The 22,925-nt window shown below is 35.6% G+C and overlaps 1 protein-coding gene across 1 annotated transcript; it reads right to left on the minus strand.

Annotated features, from left to right (window-relative positions):
* Positions 1–1,105: 1,105 nt before the first annotated feature.
* On the minus strand, positions 1,106–16,552 carry LOC141430007 (uncharacterized). The gene is made up of 2 exons (XM_074090538.1): positions 16,137–16,552; positions 1,106–3,133 (listed from the first exon to the last, which is right to left on the minus strand). The coding sequence occupies exons 1-2, from the start codon at positions 16,295–16,297 to the stop codon at positions 2,818–2,820; spliced, it is 477 nt and encodes a 158-aa protein (XP_073946639.1). The 5' UTR covers positions 16,298–16,552; the 3' UTR covers positions 1,106–2,817.
* Positions 16,553–22,925: the final 6,373 nt, after the last annotated feature.

Raw genomic sequence — 22,925 nt, forward strand, 5'->3', positions numbered from 1 at the left:
TCGAGATTTTATCCCTATCCGTAGAATATCGGAACAAAAAGTAGCCTATGTGTTATTCCAGAGGTCCAGCTACTTACATACCAAATTTCATGGCTCTGAGCCCAGTGGTTGTTATTTCGAGATTTTATCCCTAGTTATCCCGTGGGAATATCGGGTCAAAAAGTCACTTAAGTGTTATTCCAGATGTCCAGTTACCTACATACCAAATTTCATGACTAAGCCCAGCGGTTATTATTTCGAGATTTTATCCCTATCCCGTGGGAATATCGGAATAAATAGTAGCCTATGTGTTATTCCAGAGGTCCAGCTACCTACATACCAAATTTCATGGCTCTAAGCCCAGTGGTTGTTATTTCGAGATTTTATCCCTAGTTATCCGTAAGAATATCGGGTCAAAAAGTCACTTAAGTGTTATTCCAGATGTCCAGTTACCTACATACCAAATTTCATGACTCTAAGCCCAGCGGTTGTTATTTCAAGATTTTATCCCTAGGTATCCCGTGGGAATATCGAGTCAAAAAGTTGCCTATGTGTTATTTCAGACATTCAACTACCAAATTTCATGACTCTAAACCCAACGGTTGTTATTTCAAGATTTTATCCCTATCCCGTGGAATATCGGAATAAAAAGTAGCCTATGTGTTATTCCAGAGGTCCAGCTACCTACATACTAAATTTCATGGCTCAAAGCCCAGCGGTTTTATTCAAGATTTTATCCCTAGGTATCTCGTGGGAATATCGGTCAAAAAGTCACCTATGTTTTATTCCAGACGTCCAACTACCTACATACCAAATTTCATGACTCTAAGCCTACGGTTGTTATATCGAGATTTTATCCCTATCCCGTGGAATATCGGGATAAAAAGTATCCTATGTTTTAATCCAGGTTATAAACTTTTTCCGCCAAATTTCATCCAAATCCGTCCAGCCGTTAAAGCGTGAAAAAGTAACAAACATACTCACTCACTCACAAACTTTCACATTATAATATTAGTAGGATGAAGTACGCGAGGATTTTAAGAGGTTATTAACGCATTGTTGTCATTTTGTATCAACGTTCACAGAAGGTAACTATTGTCTTCAAGGAAGAAATAAAAGCAGTTACTTTATTTTTGTAATAAATTTAATAGTTAGTTACTTTAGCAATAAAAATTGCATTTATAAACTTAGTAACATATTCTTTCTCATTTGATCAACATTGTGAGGACTTTCAGATCAGACTATTGTAGACATCATATACTCATAGGTATAAATTTTCTAGTAGTTGAAATCTGAATTAAAAATAATAAGATAACTACCTGTTGGTATATTACTTGTATTCTGTGCCTGTTATAGTACTTATCTGTTGTATAGCTCAAGTGCCGTCTTGTCAACACCAATCCTCAACACAATCGAACCTTATTTTTCATAGCTATAGATAAACGAGCACATAAATGTCATAATTACTTTTCTTGTCGGGCATTGGCGATAATCACCTTAAAGTTTATTAAGAAAAAGTCCCAAGGTGGATCATGATTCAATAGATGTAATTACAGGTAGGTACCTAATACAATAAAACCAAAACAACACATCTGCACCTAATCTTGTGTTTATTTGTCAGCTGAATGTTCCATCCCAGCTTATTTACGTCCCGTTCGATTATAACGACTAAGACTGCCAATATAATACCTGACAACTCCAATTTGAGTTATGTTTAGGTAAATTACCTATCCACTCAATTTCTTTTGGTAACTGGAGCTGGCTGTCAACTCTCTTAATTACCTATGTTATATAAATAGAGTTCAACTCAAAATTTGAAGCAAGTGAGTGGATGCAAGTTGCCTACTGAAGTATTAATTTCCCAATAAATATCGACACAATTATCGGTAAAAAAACAATACGACAAGGCACTGATTTAAAATGCTTGATTACTTACGACTTCGTCTCGTCTGTTAGTTATAATCAAGGTTCCGGGACGTAAACATCAATGTTTTTGTCAGACAGTTTCAAATTTTATATCCATGAAATAAAATAATCTATCTATCAGTCCTGCTTAATGCTAATATGGCTAAAATTAGCTAAGTGTATTTCAAATTAACACATCTATATAAGTAGGTACTTACACCATTATTTTTGGCTTGCAAGCATGCTTATGAGATTAACTCAGTGTTATTAAAAAATTATAAATAAAATATAGATTCGAAACACAATGGTTATTTAACAAAAATATACAAATATATTGTATAATATTAGAAATAGCATAAAAGCAGCATTTTAAGTTAATACGAGTAGTAAAGACAACTCCTGGCAATTCAAAACATAACTAGGTAAACCGGACTGAAAATATTACAAAAGAACATAATGTAGGTATTTAACTATTTTCCAATCAGCCATGAATTGTTATTTCATATATTCAGCATTAAAGACTGAAACATGATAAAACAATACCTATTAGTTATCTGGCCCGTTTTAATAACAATAATGTTGTGTGTTCCCATATCACTTTTATTAACATTTCAATAAAATGATATCATCAACGTATAACCTAAATCACATTCAGTACTTATTAGATATTCTCTCCGAATAACTATCTTTATAACGTTACCTTACAAATACTACATTATTCTACCTCATCACAGTCTCAAGAAGGAAATCACAAAAGTCTATGTCTTCGTGATGAATCACGCGGGCTGTCTCCCAAACTAATTTGTGCAAGCGTTACTTGGTAACTTTCACTGCCCTATAGAACACAATGGCCAGCACATACAACCTCCGACGTGACCCGATCTAGTGCACAACTAGATAGTACAGCCTCGTTGTAAAACTAATCAGATCCAGTTATAGGATTCTCATTGAATCTGTGTGCTTTAGGATATTGTGTTCTATGATTCGGAGCTTCCTCGGCGCATCCATGTAGTCACTGGAGTCTGATGATTCCTGCTGCTTGAGAAGGTTGTACGATCGAATTCTCCTCGCCCTTGTGTCCGAATCGTACATGAGAGTGTGAGTGCTCCCTTGCCTAGACCGGAAAGGTATTCTGTATGGAGTACTACTTTGTACATCGGACATCGATCTGATGTGTCTTCTCATTTTGGATTCTTTGGTAAGAGGCACAACTGTGAAGACGGTTTCCTTCTTTGCTTCCTCTACAGACCTGGAATAGAAAGAAATAAATGGTTAATAAGTGTTAAAAGAACATAATTATCAGGAAGGTTAAGGTAAATTTCTAACTTATCAGAAACGTATGGTTAATTCGCGTCGCAGATTATTTCCTCGAAGTGATAATGATAACAAGCGTCACAGCGTTAGTGCTTTCGCGAAATACGGTACGCTCATAGGAAAACGGATATTTCTGGTAAACCAAGCAGTGACTGCATCAAGTGTTAAATCATTGTTTACGATCCAAGCCCAACTGCATTTGTTTAGGCGAGGAAACGCTCGGTTAGCTAAGGTTCAGTAGGTGAAGTAAACAGAGTGGTAGTACTGACTCAATACGGTAATAAACTCGTGCAAAGGGAAATCAAAGTCCAATATTTGCCAGATGGCTTCTGGTTTTGATTAAATTGTGAAATAAGCTTAATTGACATTGTAGGTTATTACTGTAAACAAGTTAATTTGTGTTCCATGAATAACGTGTATTGCTGATAAAAAATTACCTAATAACGTAAATACGCCAGGATATTTTTGATCTGGAGGAAAATATAAAAAAAAGAAATCAATTACAAAATACGAAATAACAAAAAAAATATTTATAATGTATATCACGAAATGGTCCCAATAGTCAGCAAAATTGCCGGTCTATAAATATGATTATTATTTTACAAGAAGTTTTATCCTTATATGGCTAGACAGTAGAGTTACGATAAGGCGTACGCCTGATATTTCCACAGGATTGGAATAAAATCCAAAAATTTCAACCTCTAGGATAAGAGACATGAAATTTGGCGCGGGTGTTTTAAATGCAACCTTAATTAATGATAATAATAATATTTATTTATCTGTCATTAAAATACAATGTAAACAAACTTATTGGGCTACACTTGTTAAAAGGGACAAATAACACACAATTACCCAGAACTAGGAAAATTCCTGTTTCAAATGTAGATAAAAGATGATAAAGACGTAATTTCTGAGGATTCCCTAGGGAATTTTGTAAATCCCGGAATTCCAATTCAATTGCTGGATCTAATGGTGTACGCGTGCAAAGCCGCGGGTTAGTCTCGTTAATAATATTGTGAATCTCGTTCCACGATCTCCTGAGTGGATACTAAAAACCGATATTACGTGGAAATACGAATGCTCTACAAATAAACACGTATGGCTTAAATTAAAACACGTAATGAATTCCCGAAGGTATTTTAAGAGCTACTTGTTCTTCCCAATAATAACAAGCTGTGATATTTTTAGTATAGTAGACATGTACCGTTCGCCCTCGATTCATTCGTCCTTTGATATAGTCAACGATAAAAGAACTTCAGTTCAAGGGTTTACCCTGAGATATGTAATAGCCCCGTAATAATTAAAGTGGTTGTAAATTAATGTTGATTTTACAGTCCTGGCCACAATGTACATAGATGTCATCGTTAATTAAATTCCTGTTAATACAATCTCTATTATTATGAGTAGGAAGGACAATAGGTACACTAACTTTACCCGCTGCTTCGAACGCATAAACCATTGGACGAGTTAAATAGAAATGCCACGAAATTAAAGTTATATCGTGAATTTCATTAATGTGGCATATTATAAGACACTCCCGCCACATGTGTAATCGTTTGAAATTTTGGGGTTTTATTCCGATCCCATAGAAATATCTAAATAAAAGTAACCTATCTGTTATTCTAGACGTTAAGGTAATCTATTAATATGTTGTGGACCAAGTGATACATGGTCGGGCATTATGAAAAATAACTAATATGAATAGCAATTTGATAAAACTATTCAATGAATTACATTGCCCGGGCATAATACATAATGTCTATCCCCTATTGGGTACCTGGTTAAAGCCGCGGGTTCACGGTCGTATCGAACCGAAGCAACTGGAGGTCTATGGGGGAGACCTATCACAACAGTGATGTCCTAGCGCTGATATGATGATGATGATTTAATTTTACAAACGACATTATCTGATCGTCTGAATAATTTAGAAACCCAGTGTACGTAGTTCTTTATTGTACCGAGGCGACAGAAATAGTTTTTTAGCGGCGACGCTCATTTATTTACAGCCGTTACAGTTTTGTATTTATAGACCGCAATTGTTATCATTATCAGGCTCTGTAAATACTTGCTCAAGTATAATTACCTGTCAGCACTTTCGAAAATTTTCCTCTACGTTCATCGGCACACGATGAACAAATATTGCGACAGACTTCAGTTTGCTGAGTTTGCTTGTCATTGTCTAAGTACTGAGTTAACAAAGAGACTCCGGGACTTGAAAGAGTGTCTAGGAAATTCTTTAAGAAGGCCTTTATTGGCGGGCACCGTAAGAACTGGTTTCCCACCGGGATGCTTCAATCTTATATCTTTGGCTTAAAGGACGCGGTTTCCAGGCAATAAAATGAACCAAGACAAGTTGAAGTTTATCGTACAATATACTCTTAAAAAAATTAGTAAAATACCTTATAGGTACCTACCTATAGCGTGGGGACGCTAACAATATAGAGATTTCGAAATTAATCAGTATGATATCAAATAAACAAAAACAACGTGTGCAATGTAGCGTTATCGCTTTACAAATGTCGACTAGTATAATAAAATTACTCTGTGTACAGCCTACCTACTCAACTCAATACGACTCATACATATAAACACTCATTCTCATGCGCCCGTGTTCCTATAATATAGTGTCAGACCACATCGGACGTGATATTATCCTATACTAGTTATCGTCTGTGCGGAATCCGTAGTAAAAAAAATAAAAATGTTACCCATACTCCTAGCCCATACTCGAGACGTCATTTAGCACATGCAAATAAGATATCTGTCTCTCCAACTGAACATGTTTTGAAGTACTTTTTTTAGCTTCTTTACATTACGAGATTTGATTGGGTCCGGTTTAATTTTATAGTTTTTCAAAATTTATATGTACCTAGTTAAATCATGCCAATTAGTACTTACTCAACCTAATACCTAATTATAATTATACATAGGTATAATACGCCACATGGGAGAGGCAGAGCTACTTACTTGGACGCAAATGAACCTTTATAAATTTTAACCAGGCTTCTAAAATTAAATAAGTATTTATTGAACGTTTTCTTTGTTATTTTCCTACTCAAATCGTTCTATGACGTCAGCGCTGACTTAAGATGATATTTGTATGAATAATACGAATGTTTGTTCTCGGGTCTTGGGTGCTTAATATGTATTTAAGTACCTATATATTTATTTATATAAGTATGTTTATCCGTTGCCTAGTATCCATAGTACAAGCTTTGCTTGGTTTGGGACTAGGTCAATTGGTGTCAAGTGTCCCATGATATATTATATATTTTTTTATTATTATTTTATGATATTTTACATCGATAGTAACGATACAGCTATATTTCTAATAATTTAATTTAAATAATACGTTATTATGGCATTTAAGATACTCAAAAAACTGTTTACGGTTTGTGCTAGTGCTGCACTCTGACGGAAGAAAATTTCAGTAATATTCCCTATTGTGGACTGATTTTTATTACAATCATTCTTCTGTACCGTTAATAAAAAATTGTTAGTTTAAATTAGCTAGAATTAAAAAATAGTCGATTTTTTACCAACCAAATAGCTTGTAGCCCAGTGGTTACCAAACCTAATTACTCGTACCAAGCTTGACGTCCCGGATTCAATTCCCGGTCGGGAGGGATATTTAAAAAAAAATAGGAATGTTGCCTATCTAGTCTTGGATGTTTACTACATTTTCGAGTACCTACGTATGTATTTATCTATTCATTTAAATACGTATATTCGTTGCTTACCTCGTAAGTCCTGACTTCTTTATCTTTACATAGTTCTACAGACCGAGGCGAGAATTATAAGTTTTGTGATTTTGAAAATTACTTACATAAATTTAAAGTTCATATTTCATTGAAAAATTTGTACTCCACCAAGTAGGTACATTCGGCATTTATTCTTACAATTGATTTGTACTTTGTGAAGTACACGGGGACTTACGAGGTTATTACCCATAAAACAGGGTTTTCTGTGTTGTTTATTCATTTAACATTAAGATCAATATTCCAATTATTGTATCAGTAATCATTTTATGACTCCGTATCCGATATTAATTGTGTTTTGATATAAACTCTTGATTGCATCAGAAAAACAAATAAAATCTCGTACCGATTTGCTTGAGTCACCAACAATTTTAAATACCGAACAAAACTGAGTCACCGTATACGCCATGACTCCATTAAGGCTTACTCGTATATGTATGCTGTATATGAATTCAATAAAAAATTGAGTTTAATAAAGTTTGAAAATCTGTCTGATTCGCAAGGTTTACTAGCTAAACAAACACAAAAAACTTCTATAGCTTGCTTTGCATGTAACTACTACTACTAGGTATCTATCAGTGGCGTGAAGTGAATATTTTCGTTAGGCAACCCTGCCAGTGAGAGAAACGTCAGCAGAAACTTCTTCGGAAGGAACACAGACAGTTAGTGGACACTTTTCACTGGTGTAAGGAAAAATTAGACACCTAACTACCCCTTGATCAAGGTAGAGCCAAAATGTCTTCATCGCTTCCGCACCTCTCAAAAGGCGCCATTATAATTTTATTTTGAACCGAAAACTGGAAAATGGCGCCCCTTGACGCATGGCTGGCGCCTAGAGCAATCGCTCCTGGGTCATTATTATGTGGGTACATTTTGTTGACATGCGGTAGAAGATTCTGTTACAGATCCTAGTAGATTAGCTAGTAGAAGTACAACATTACTAAAAATTACAGCTCCACAAAAAAATGTGACCACGGAAATGAGGCGGTCGAATCGCTCGGTTAATGACCCTCCTCTTGCTCTACCCCCGGGGCCGGCGCTTGCGATTCGATGGGAAGCGAGTTGTTTCTTCAACATGCCACTACTATCTCATCATCATCATTATCTCAGACGTAGGACGTCCACTGTTGGACATAGGCCTGCCCCATAGACCTCCTGTTGCTTCTGCTACTACCTACTATCACTAATGCATAATTGTTATTGTGCCCCACGATTTCCGTTGTACCACGTAAAGCGCAGCAGCCCAAAAAAATAGTAGATAACATTAAAATTCCCACGCGCAAAAAATGAAGAGGAAGTTTAAAATTACTATGTTAGCAGTGCGCCTACACTTGCACTTTGACTACTACAATTGATGATTATAATCAATAATCAAACGCAGGAAGCTTAAATCCCGAAAACACAAACCGTCGACAGATTAATCTAGCATATAACCACTTGAGATACCGAATATTCGCAAAGATTAGAATTGATATGCAAGTTGTTTGATAATTTTATCAGTTATACAATACGAAACATCCTTTTTTATTATTATCTTTTATAAGACATGTTTGTAATAATAATAATGGTTATATTTTTTTTCATCTCTCCTGTTCGGAAAGTTTAATTTTCATGGGTGGAAAATTGCGTTTTCATCTCTAGGGTGGAAAGTATTTTTTTTTAATTTTTCGATTAGCCACGGAGTCGAAGATAATTGAGTTACTTCAATAACACTTTTTTTCACGTTTCGGCATGGCCATCTAGATGCATGTCGTGATCAAAGAGCTTATATACATTACAACACTGGAGGTTGAACATCGAACATCCGTTTGATACAAGAAATTTGATCTTTATTACGTCACGAACATATTCCATGTCTTTCTTAAGTTCAGTTAAGAAAGAGATGAAAGTCATTCATGAAATGTGAAAGAAAGAGATGGAATATATAATGAGTGATGTGGGTGAATATAATAATGATGGCGTTATCCCTACCTAGTAGGTACTCTTGTAAAATATATCGCTTTGTCATCAACAATCACAGAACGGCCCATGATGCATGATGAAACGCGTTTAATTTATACGACCAATCTGCCATTATCTCGCGTAATTTCCTTCACGTGTTTGGTCTAGACAAAGACAATTAACCATAAATGCGTAATCAGCTTCATTTCATCCATAAAGTTATCGACAAGACCTTCGCAATTGGACTCACGCTCTACTACTACTTACGAATAGGAATTTATACAAACATCGTCATTTAAGAGAATTGAGAAACAGTATCGGTAGATCAATTCAGCTTCCATATTAAAAATGCGATAATAAATAAGGTCACGTTGCTATTTCGCGCTTATTTTTTACAAATTTTATTTCGATTTAACTCAATGCCTTCTCACAATATGAAGCATGAACCACTAATCTTTTATACTATTACTGACGCCCTTTGCAGATATTACCATGATATTTGTTGTGAAAATTAGCTTATGGCCCTTGGCTTGATCCACAGGGAAAACATAAAACATAGCAGAGAATGTTTCAAAAATTCCTTCTCAGTGCAACTCCATGAATTTTAAATTTCTTATTTCAGTTGCTTTAAATTATACGGACATAAAATAGTCAATTTTCCAAAAAACATTCCACGTGCTGCAAAAAGGTTGTTAGATCTCTTAACCACGAAGAGACAGAACAATAATTCTAACGCGTTTAATCCCAAACTAAGTCAAGATCCTGAAAAAACGATGTCTATTGAGGAAGATATTTATTTTTACAGGATTTATGTTGGTATAAATTCCGGAGGTATGCTTCCCTTTTTCAGGGTTCCATGCCTTTTTCCATACAACGTTTGCCTAAATGAAGTTTTCGAAATATATAGGTAAGTATATCCTGCTGTTATTTAAATCAATTCTATGGGAAGTTTTTATGCAATACGGTGGACCGCTATGGTCATTTGAATACGTGAAAGTTTGGCCTTGTATTATGTAGACATGATGGCTCTTCCTTTGTTGTAGCTAATTCCGTAGGATCTAGGTGACCTAGAGTACCATGGGAACTCTAGCACTCAAAATCCTGTACAATTTACTATTTTTTCTGATTCTGTAGGTGTCCATGGTCGATTGTAATCCCTAAGCATCGGGTGAATCGTACTCCCATTTGTCGGTTTGTATATGAAAAAGGTATACAATAAAATATTGAGCTAGCTTGGGCAGGTTTTATTATAATTGTATTATCATGAATATACTTAATTTCCTGGAGTGGTGCTTGAATGCAAATAGACTTCTTAAGTACTGTAATATTCCATTACTACAGATTTGCGCTACAGATCAATAAAAAATAATTTATTCTTCAATTACTAGAGAAAAAACTGTCTTTGTGATTAATAACCTTGGTATCTTCGATTTAGGAAAACCTGCGTACTATCTACTTGTAGATTTGTTTTCTGTTTGAATAAGTGACACGCTTCCTTACAGACTCTCCTAATTTGATTTCGCATTGTCATTTGGCTCACATAGCAGGTAAAAAGTGTCACCAATTACAATATGGCTCATGAGTAGGTACTGAGTAGTAAATTACTCACGTTCTAGATACATAAGGCACACATACAGTAAGACACGAAGGGTTAAAATCCTACTATAAATGCGAAAGTGTGTGTGCGTGCGTGCGTGCGTGTGTGTGTGTGTGTGTGTGTGTGTGTGTGTGTGTGTGTGTGTGTGTATATGTTTGTTACTCCTACACGCTAAAACGGCAGAACGGATTTGCTACTTTTTATCCCGATATTCCCACGGGACAGGGATAAAATCTAGAAATAACATCCGCTAGGCTTAGTTATGAAATTTGGTATGCAGTTAGCTGCACGTCTGGAATAGGCTACTTTTTATCCCGATATTCCCACGGGATAGGGATAAAAACCTGAAATTTGAACCGCTGGGTGTCTTGATATTTTGGGTAGTTGTTCTTAACAATGAATACCACGTTATAAATTTTGGGAATTCCCAGGGGGATTTTATAAAATCCCAGAATTTCAATTGTAGGTACCTACCAGATCGAATAGCTTACGCATGCAAAGCCGCGGGTAAACTCAAGTTATAGATAAATTACCAATCGACCGTAGAGAAACCAACGCCTTGGAACTAAAAACTCAGTATCAATTGCAGCATTCTAATTATATCATGTATCAATGTGCATTTGCATTCTATTGCATAATTTTGTCAACAAAGTTGCACCTTGGACTTGACGAGTTGTATGAACCCGAATGTATATTTAGCGAAATTGGTGCTTTGCTGCCAATAATCTACCTACATAAGGAAATGCTTTAGAGTGATGATGTAGCATTTAATCATCAAGAAAAGGGTCGTGATATAGTCTGTGTTTGATGCAAATTAATTAATTAGGTATTTTATAGCGAAGGCACGATCGCGAATAGCAATTCCTGGCGAGCACGTTACAATGTCATATCTGTTCGTTCCTTATCTTTATCTATGCTGAGTATGTTGAGGTGAAGAATTCTCTGAGATACAAGAGTTTTATGTACAGACTCTCATGGCATGTTCGTGTGTTTTGTTCATTATTTATCTAAATGACCATTAAACATGTGACTATAGTACTACTTATTTGTTCATGATACGATGGTTCATGATAGGCAGGTACGTTTCACAGCTGTGTTACCTAAGTTACGTTATTAATGTCAATTTCACATGCAAGTAGAATCCCGCTACATAAATTTGCTTTGTATTATAATGAGCCTGTGTACTGTGCTAACTTTAAAAAGGTAGGTCCAAATTAAAAATATTTTTCAGAAACAAAGCAACTGTGTTTTCGGTAGGTATTAAAACTCGTATCTGCTGCCAACTTTTGAAGCAATACATTTTGATATGTCCCAGCTTCTATGTTAAGTTCAATATTGTCTGCAGTGTATTTAGCACTGATACAAAGGTCAGCATGAGGTAGTTGCATGCACGCACGTTTTATTGGGACACGCCGTAAGGTCCATCGTATCGTACAACACACCTAATACGTTATGCTTCTGGAACCATCTATGGACCAATTAATCAATATCGTAAGATTTAATGGCAGCGAACGGCTTGTGATTATATCAAAACAAGCTTTGTATAAACAAGACGGAAGTCTTCAATCCGGAAGGAAACCAGTTGCAGAATTACTTAAAACGGCTATTGACTATGGCTAGCTATGCATCAATAGGCTGCGCAGTAAAGTACCTACCTATCTTAATTCGAAGTTTAAACGCTGGTTTTATCGTATTTTTAAAAATAACATCTAAGTAGGTTCATTTAACTATGAAATAAAAGCGAGTTAGGTATTAAAATTGGATAATTACGCAAATAACAGTTTACTTTTGACAGCTATTATAGTTCGTAAACATCGTCAAATGTTGTGTGAACCTTGCAAATTTAGACGCGGAGACCTTCAGTACGAAAACGTTTGCTATTTAGCCCGCGAGGTTTACCAATTTAATTATGCGTCTGCCTTCAAAGACTGGCAATATATATCAGGCGCAAACACATTTCGGTCATTGTTAAATAAAAGATTTAGCGATCGCATTGTTTGACTTGTAAACATTCGCACACAAGTTATTAAATAATATCCATTAGTAACCCAGTCCTGAGAATTAGTAACTGTTTATGATTTGGAAGGAAGAAACAATAATGTTGCAGCATCGGAACGAGGCGTATTTTGAACTGTATCATAATAAGGAATACGTTTATTTTGAGATAATCTAGCTATAGTTCAGATATAATTGCTATTATTATGCACGATAGTTATTATTCCATTTAACAGTCTGTGTGAATGTCTACTTTACTGTCAAGTCAAGACTGTATTATAGATAGCCTGGTACTAACCACTGTAGAAACAAAAGTTTTCCTCTGAAATAAAGTATTCCTTTCTAAAAATCACCAAAAAATTTACAATCTGAAACCGATGAAAAATTCCGCATCCGACTCCGTCCGCATAGAATTCGTTTATCGCTATCCCGCGGGCACTGTGCAATTTTCCGATATAAAAACTATCCTATGTCCTTCCCCGGGACTCGAACTATCTGTTTACTAAATTTCATCTAAATCGGTTCTGCGGTTGAGACGTGATATGGTAACAAACAAACAGACTTACAAATTTTCGAATTTGTACTTGTCTTAATATTGGTAGGATGGGCTTTTTGAGTAGGTATTAGGGATTTTAAAAATAGGTCCTCAGATGTTTATTTTCATTGAAGTCATACCCGATATTACCTATACGTCACATTATACAACAGTTCATAGTATAAAAAATACGCAAATGTCCATAACTTATCAAGAGAGTGGTGGTAAACTATACGACAGCGGTTTATCTAATCTCTTGTGATTAACCTTATTGTGCTCATAAAACATTATGAATTATTGCGTTTATTTAGCTTAAAAAGTGATATTTTTACTATTCTGTACAGGCCCATTGATGTTTGTCACTAAAGCACGATGAGACATAAAAGACGAGTCATTGAGAATATAGGGTTTTTTTTTTATTGTAACCTACTGACGTATTTATTTATAAGTCTACTTGTCGTTTTTGATAGGTAATTTACAGGAGACAAACGAAGTTTCCCTCGTTATTTATTCGTTTGGGATATTGCTGTCTTTATCGCTCGTGGCATAAGCGCTCGCAGCCCCCCCCCCATGCCTTCCGCAACGACGTCGGTAATTTATATAGAGATAGCTGTAGGCTTTTCAAGATTAGGGCGGTTGAATTTTGGGTTTCGTTGTCCTCATATTATACGAAAAGTATAGCACAGAAATCAATGATATTGCACAATCAAGATATTCTATTTTCTATGCCTGTGGTTTTTCGATTTTTGTAAAAATGCTTTATTAGTCTGTAATTCTCGTGCAAAGTTGAAATCTTTTTTTTGTCGACTTTTGAGCTCCTGTTATTCTGATATTACACATTTATATGAAAATCTGAAAAACCCACAGGCTTAGATAATTAAGTCTAGTCCATACTTACAAAATTTCATCTATTTCTGTTGCCTAGTTTTCAAATGAGACCGGGACTACGTTTGTATGGAGAATGGAACGAAGAGACTTCACTTAATAAAGTAGGTATCAAACATGTGCAAATTAGCTAAATTCACTGACGGACTCAACAAATACCTATAGGTGTAGCAAAATATTAGTCATAGATAGTCACAGATTATTAATTAGTCTACCCATTTCGTTTCTGTCAGGTGACTATTACTATTACTAAATTTAATATCTCCATCCTATTTTTGAAACAAGTGAATAGGTTGATTTCCATGGATTGTTCTAGAACATTTTCAATGCTCTTTCAAAACAAAAGTACAACTATTTATAAACATACAATACAAATAAGACTGGCAGCCGAAATCAAGATTGATGTAAGTAGCTGTCGCGTCACAGTACACAGACAACAACAGTACCCAACTATTCGACCAACAAGACAAGTATTCCAACTATTGAAATCGACTATTATTGAAAATGATCTGTAATAAACGAGTATATTTGAATGATAATAATTTTAATTATAAAATAGTGTGATTTTTGATGTAATCTGTTAATGATTTTCACGTCTTCATGCACGCTGGATACACCTGGACAAGAAGATTGTAACACCATGGATACTGTAATCTAGCAAATAAACGATTCAATCCAATTTGCTGCGGAAAAGTAATAGTTAAATATGTTGTACCGACTACTCCGACGCTCGACACAAACACAAACCAATCTATTTTCGACCAAACGACTGAATAGAAAACAAAATCAAATGATCCACCATCGCAATGAAAAATTATTCTGGTTTTTATTGGCATTAATTTGATTAGGTTAGGTACCTAGCTACCATTACAGTACCGATTAGACAGATGTTTGGTAACGCTTGTCTTGTTTTATTGCATAAGACCTGGGTGACCGTTTTGAAGATGCCCAGCTTTGCTTTAGACTGTGACCATTTCAGATACCTCCGTATTATGGCCGGACAATAAACGTTGATAGTTAGGAGCGTAAGCATTTCGAAATTGATTGATGCGCAGAGTATTCTTAGATTCCTCTAATAACAAAAGGTTTGTACGTAATTACGGACTTCTGTTTTAACAACTTTCATTCTCTGGTCTCATTGTTTATAAATTCCCCATATTAATGTTAAACTTCCATTAAACTCTACTAAATTTTTCTCTACAAAATCGTTAAATTATTTCTAAACAAAAATGTACATTAAGCTTCTTTTCAACTGGATTTTTATTAAGTAATTTTACTTGCATAGTTGCCCAAACTACCCACATATCCGTACCGAATTTCAAATCAATCTGATCATTGCAAGTGAGCGAAATTTGACTTGCAAGATTCAACTTTAACAAACAAACATTGCCTGTAAGTTAAATAAAAGCCTGTAAAAAGTGCAAAATTTATTTGTATGCCGAGTGCGCCGTCCTAGTGTTGTATCGTTGTGTCGTGTACCTATTATTTACCATGTTCCGTGACAGGTGTGTTAAAAAGAACAATAAAAATATTATGCAATGTAACTACACAGTGTACAGATAAACATTGTACATTCAATACTTTTTAAATTTTAGTTTTTCTTTTGTCTACGGTCTAGTTCTATAGTTCCTACCTAGTACGCAAAAGAGTAAGTAAATGTGGACAACTAGGAAACCAAAAAATTACACTTGCAGCAAAATAAAACTTTTATCCTAGATGTACCTACTCTATTTTATTATAGATGTCTCTATTTTTTCAATTGAAAACTAATTTAAAAATTGTTTAAACTAATTTAAAATGTGTCTTAATAATTGCATATTATATACGTAATACCTACCTAATCGAAATGAATGGAGTGAAAATTATTCAGAGGGCCTACTCCAAAATTTGAAAATCGAAATTCGTATCGTACCGTCCCTCTCACTCTCGCATTAAATAGTTTTGAAGCGCCGATTTTCAAATTTCGTAGTAACTCCACTGAAGTCAAGCAAAATCGTTTTGGTCATCTTAAAAACTGAGGGTAATTTTGCTTTTTCGGAATCATTGCAAGCATTTTGTTTAAAATCTTTATAGAGAAAGAGCAACACAATATGAATAAATGAAGATAATGTAGTTTACTAAAACCTTGGAATAGTTAAGTATCGAATGAAAGAAACTCGTCATCAAAATGATAAAGATAAAAGAATTCACGCTATAAGTACTAGTAAAGCGATTTCTAGTAACTTACTTTTGTTTAAAAAAATCTGATATCTGGCTCATCTTCCAGAAGATCTGTAGCAGCAGCATCAGCAGCGTGTGGTTGACCCAGCAGTACAGTTTATAGCAACTCTCCATGGCGCCTTCCCGCTCGCGATCCCACACAAACTTAGACAACGAGAACTCACTCATCCGGCACTATTTAAAAGTATAATGCGAAAAAACTCCCGACAGTATCACTGAGGCACGAATTGGAAATTCAAATTGGGAAATGTATGAAGTCTCGGGCCTGGGGACGTGAGCGATTAGAGTGAAATTTAACCGCCGAATGCCGTGTTATCAGTCGCTTCGCTCGATACGAAGAGGCGATAGGTTTGACCGCGCTCGGTCGCCGGTGCACGCGAACTGGGATCGAACTGGTGGCCGTGAGCGTGCTACCGCTTGTGACGACAGATGACTCAGTTGTATCGGTCGGGGGCTTTATTAGAAACTGTTAAGTGATTTGGCTGCGAGGTTGTGATAGTACGTCGATTTTACCAAGCAACTAGCTGGCAAATGGTACCAATACGCTGCGGGGTTATAAATTCGACTAGCTCATGAATTTTCAACTATTTAATTAATATAAGTACAGTCGAGCCTGTTGAAATGTAACTCACTTTTGAACCCTTTCTCATGAAATGCCCTAATGACATCGCTGAGCTTGACAAGGTGAATTATCTACAATGCCGAATGCCGCTTGCTTAGGTTACATTGGGAAAATTTTACGTTGGGTCACGATTCAAATGGTTCGTCAACAAATAATAATTATTTGGTTTTTGCTGGGTGAATATTCCAGCATTTTGACTGCTCTGGTTAAACTTTATCCTCCAACAACTAACAACAAATTGGCTTGGCCATGTGCGAAGCGGGTGGTGGGGGTACAGACAACGATCGCAGCGCACAACATGGCAAAAACTGGAAGTAAATTCTGATTCAAAATTCTGGCTGTCAAAATTGAAGTATTTCAGTACATACAAATCAAAGCAAAGGATATCAAAGCACCAACATGCTTGCACTTGCCGCTCTGATTAAATACGGATTCACATTTTACATCAGTGACGACACTAGCATCATTGATCTCTAAAAAATAATAAGAATCATAAGAAGCCTACAAGTAGTAAATGAGAAATTACTTACACGAAACACCGTTCTGACATCACATAAAAATTACTCGTTTATACTGGTTTTGTAGGGTGTTAGGGTCACAGATGTCTGACGAATAACATGGGCTTTTATTAAGTAATTCTGGCCGTTATGTCGCAGTTCATCAACATTTCTTACATGCTGGGCTAATACTAACGTATTTCCTTTTATCACGGTTTGTGGTTGGAAATTAATATTGTGTGTAGGTAATACTCTCAAACCCGGTTTTTATGATTATATCTATTTTACAGTTATACTATTGAATAAATCGCACTTAAATAACGTCAAGTATACTATTTTAATCTTTGGTTTAATTTATATTTTCGAAAAGAACTAACAATGTTTACATGTCATTATTTGACAGTCCGCAAATGTTGTTAACGCTACGCGTCGCCACCGTCGCGCACGTCATCTGTCTGTACTGTCTTTTGTTTTAATTTAAAGTTAACTCTAAAAGCAGTTTCACACTACAACCACTAACAACAATCCGAATCCGAGGCCACGTTGCTCGTCGCTTGCTTTATCCTGCACCGTGTGAAAGAGACACATGCATTATTTAATGAGATACACATCTGGCTTATTTTATTCGCGGCTATAATATCGCTTTAACGCACCGAATAGTGACGTGGGTGTTTGTTTCATATCTCAGCAAGGAATGTGACTGGGTTAAAGCGAGCCCTCGTCAATGGTTTTTTTTAATCCTCACGTTTGACACAACGATGCGTTGGTCGGTACGAGGATAACTTTTTAAAGTATTTTTTTTAGGTTGGATTTAAATATTCGTCGTTTGTTTGTAACTTGAGGTGAGTAGTTGAATTTTTTGTGTTATGTTATGTTTGTAAGTATTTATCTAACTGCTTAGGTAATTTAAAAAAAAACTTAGGTACTTATTAAGTAATAAGAAATGTATTTTAAGTATTATGTATGTATGTAGGCTCTTTACAGTACAAAAAGTAAACGATGAAACTTAATTGACAAACTCTGAGATCTACAAAGGTGAACTAAGTATCCGTTTAAGTTATCTCTACTAGTCTACCGTTGAAAATCTATGGATGCTACGCCGTAGTAGCTTTTAAGTAGGTACATAATTACCGCTATTAAGTTGAATTGAGTAACTGTAGTTCTAAAAAATCAATGAAGGGACCATTAGGACATTCCTTGGTTAATTTTCATTAAATAATCTTTTGTAGGCAATAAATAATTTAACGACCTTTTTTTCATTACGACGTCAAGAAGGTACTCTTAAATGCAATTGTACTATGTACGTAACTTGTTGGATCATAGTCAACAACTCATCTTTTTATTTAAATAAAAGTAACGTCTAGTTGTTTCCTTTGGCGTGTCCTGTTTCTAGATATTATTAGGGTAGGTATTAATCACTTCGTTATTCAATGATCAGGTGACAAACTCCAAAGAGTGCCTAATTAAAACAACTTGTCATTATTATGTCCGATTACAGAACTTCGTCTGACTTATCTCTATATTACTCACCGCTTATCAATTATTAAAAATATTCACCATTTGTAAAATCATGCCATGTTTTGAGTTTTTTTAGAACTTTCGAAATGTACCTATGTATGTAAACTCTTTATTGCACAAAATAAAATAAGTAACAAACACAATTTGTCAGACGTTGAGATATATGTACAAAGGCGAACTTATCCCTTTAAGGGAAGGGATAAGTAATCTGGAACCATCGTATGATCTAAGAGCTAGCTACGGAAATACGTTTGCAATTTATAGAGCAACGAAATCCCTCTAGTTAGTGTGCCATAGTATCATTATAAATAGATCCACTTGGTGATATTACAGGCACTTGAGGTATCCTATCTTAGGCCTCCAGGTTGGCAACGCATCTGCAATACCTATGGTGCTACAGGTGTTTATGGGCGGTGGTGATCTCTTACCATCAGGAGACTCACTTGCTCGTTTTCCATCCAGTCGAATAAAAAAAAGCGCCTGGCAGCTGTTCAGCGGTGGGTGTGTCAGTGGTTCATAGGCCAAAGAAATTATTTTGCATTGAAATCATCCATAAAAAAAATTGCCCCTACGCACCTTATTTCACTTAATTATTGTACCTAGTTGCAGAAATATTAGTGATTTATGTTCGATGATTGTAGAACAATAAGTTGACTAAGTATTGCACAAATGTAGGTACTTTAATACTAACAATGCCCCGATTCATAGAAATTCTAAAAAAAACATTTGGGTTTTTTAAATTCTCATTGTTATCGAACGACGATAACATTCAGCAAATTCCATGTTCAATCGCTTTGGTTAATTAAAAAAACATTTAACTACATTTCTGTGACTTATCTGAATTCTCAGTACTCATTAAGAGGTTTTGAAAAAACCTTAGGTACCATCAGCCAAATAAGTGGTCTATCAAATTTTAAACAAGTTCCTATCTAATGAATATGTCGCTAAATTCGAACTTTGAAGTTGACAGACACGGCTAATTGGCATTATTGTTTTTATGTCATGCAAACGATTATTATCAACTTTATGGTGGTAGACCACATATTTGTTTGGCTGATGGTACGTACTGTTGTGGACGGACGGTCCACAACTCTATAAAAAGCCCTATTTAAAGAATAAACACTTTCTACTCTTATGTTATTTTGTACTTCAGCAAATACATTACTATTATGTCGATAGTTCTAGACCGACTGCCCAAAACTCTGTTATGTCACATATTTTAAATTGAAGTATATTCTTTCTAACACACATCATGTAGGCGGCTACAACAATTTGGTGGAGGTACGGGGATCGATAACCCGCACCTCCACTAAATTGTTGTGGACGGACGGTCCACAACTCTATAAAAACCCTATTTAAAGAATAAACACTTTAAACTCTTATTTTATTTGATTTGTACTTCAGCAGTACCTACCAAGCTAATGGAATGGTAGGATAGAAAAATTGTTACAAGCACTGGTTAAAAGCTTGAAGATTAGTTGTACTACTGTACGTACAGTCGCCTGTAATAATACCTGCCATAGCGGAGCGTGTAAAAATATCTGACACGTCCTACCGGCTCCAGAAGTAGAGTCGTATCAGATATTTATGCACGTTTTGTTGTGTCAGATATTGGTGCTGGTGAATGTACAGTAGATGTCATTTTAGCCATTCGATTCTTGATTTAGGCCAAAGTGCAGATGCAAAAAAATAGGCTTTTGATTCTATGGAAACTATATAATCGTCACTGAAACTGTCCAACTGCGCAACCAACATTTGCAATGGGTACTGTTGCCGCGAGATCGAACTGTTTTGCAGGGTTTCAGTTTATAAAATAATAGTACCAATACCAGTACAGTGATGGTCTATGGCTGTATATGTATTTACCCCTCGATTGTGCCTAATTAATACATGCGACATGTGAATCTGTAGCCATTTCATATGCGGCATATGAATAAATTATTTTTTCTACTCCTATACCATCACGAACAGTAATATAACAGCATACATAACAAGATTCTGGAAAAGTCTATATTATTATTGTTCCCATAACAGCACTGTATTGTAAACGTTGCCAAAACGATACTGCAACCACTTACTTTTTTTTCTTAATTCGTACGTTCACACAGGCTAAGTGCAGCCAGTTACATATTTTATATGGTTTTTATACAGAATAAAAACTTTCCGAACATAATCCATAGCCTGCCAACATAAGTAACGGATATTTTTAACATCGTCACACGCAAGTAAACGTTAATAAAAAACAAAATTTTACTTAGAAAAATTTCGATATTTTCATTTTTCTCACTTGTTAATTTTGTTGTTTACCTTCTCTTTGCGTTTACCTAGCATACTTTTTACTAAAGTATGAAAACATTTTTTTTTTTTTTATTTTACTTTTTCTCTAATTTTGTATTGTAATTAATAAGTACCCAGTTGAAGAAAAAGTATTGTATGCAACGTTGTATAAGTCGGTACGCTAAAGCTCACATCGTTACCCACGCCACTCACCTTTTTTGAACCCTGTTATACAACTGTTGCATAGAATACAATTTTAATATGACATTTGGATTGACAAATTCGTTGGTCCTCCTTATTTCAAGTAAGAAATTAGGCACTTCAGTATTTCAACATCCATATTTATTTTTAACTATGGAAATATAAAAGACACACACGCAATTCTGTGACGTTTTTGTTTTATAGTCGGCGATATGCCATCCATTGAATAAAAATAAATCCCCGGTTGTTTGCAAGATGCTAGATGACATCACCCGCCTCAGTTATATCTACGAGTAGGTATAACGCGAACTGTGGAACCAGCAAATTTATTTTTAAATATTACCAATTATCTACGCAATAATTGTCTTTTGCGAGTAATCAAAAATGAAAAAAAGGTTATTAAGAGTTCTTGTTATCGCACAGGTAATTTACGGTAATAGAATTACATACGTAGGGGTTGCCAACAGGTACGGTGAACGGCTCTTGCTCCATAGGGAGCAGGGAGTTCCAAATTCCAATGCCAAAGCCGATTTAATATGACAAATTTTTTATACCGGTTGTGGTCTGTAATACGAGCAAAAAATTAAAACGTAGATCGTCCTCGTCAAACTGAACAGTATTAGTTTAGCGACTTTTAAAAATAATGGAGTCATTGAATTTTCCTTTTTTCATACAAATTAAATACTGCTATCAATGTACGCCATCCTAAAACACAACCTGACGTCGCCTGTCACGCTACAAACATCAAGCATTTTGCTTTACATTGCTTCTTCGATTAAACTTAAAAGAGTAATAAAAATTAAAAAAACTAGGTAATCATTTTTAAAAGTCGCTGAAGTTGTACAGTTTGACGAGTATGATCTATGTTTTATTTATTTGCTCATATTACAGGCCACACCCGGTATACGGTCTGTTGTAGGTAGGTATGCAATAAACTTCAATGAAGATAATGGTGGATATATCATTATAGCTACAGAGACTGGACTCTAATCTCCATCGTAATCAACACGATTGTCAGTTTAAAAACATCCACGGCTGGACATAGATCTCTTCCAAAGAACACTATAATAACCGGTCTTACGCCGCCCACATCAAGAGACTCGACCTTAATTAGGCCGGTCCACCTTACGGAGGGCCTGTACCCACGCTGCGTCTTCCGGTCTGGTACGAAGTCACCACTCAAGAACATATTGACCTCAACGGCCATCGGTTCTTAGAGCAATATGCCTCGTCCACTACCTCTTATAAATTCGGTTCTGCGGATCTTCTCGTTACTGATTCGATCTCACAGAAAAACAAAATAATCCTCTCTATTGCTCTTTGAGTGACTATGAGCCTCTTCACAAGGCCGGTGACGAGCGACCACGTTTCAGAGCCATGTCATCGTCTCGTAAGTCACTGGTAATCTTGGCTTTTATCAAACCGAAAGTGTAGCAATAATCCACCAAGTGTATAGATTAGCTACCCAACATTTTTGTTTCCCAATATTTTTAGTTCCATTCGCGTTTTTCCCCACTTTTTTATTTTCCTATGCAGTTGTGTTACCATTAGGTTATTTCTTCGGACGGTCTCCTAGTCCGCATTATCCTCATGCATCTGTTTTACCCGTAGAACCAGTTCTCAATATTGTTTTATAACATATCACATACTATAAAATTATTCTGTCACCATATTACTACTT

Source organism: Choristoneura fumiferana, chromosome 8 (genome assembly GCF_025370935.1).
Source record: "Choristoneura fumiferana chromosome 8, NRCan_CFum_1, whole genome shotgun sequence".
NCBI lineage: Eukaryota > Metazoa > Arthropoda > Insecta > Lepidoptera > Tortricidae > Choristoneura > Choristoneura fumiferana.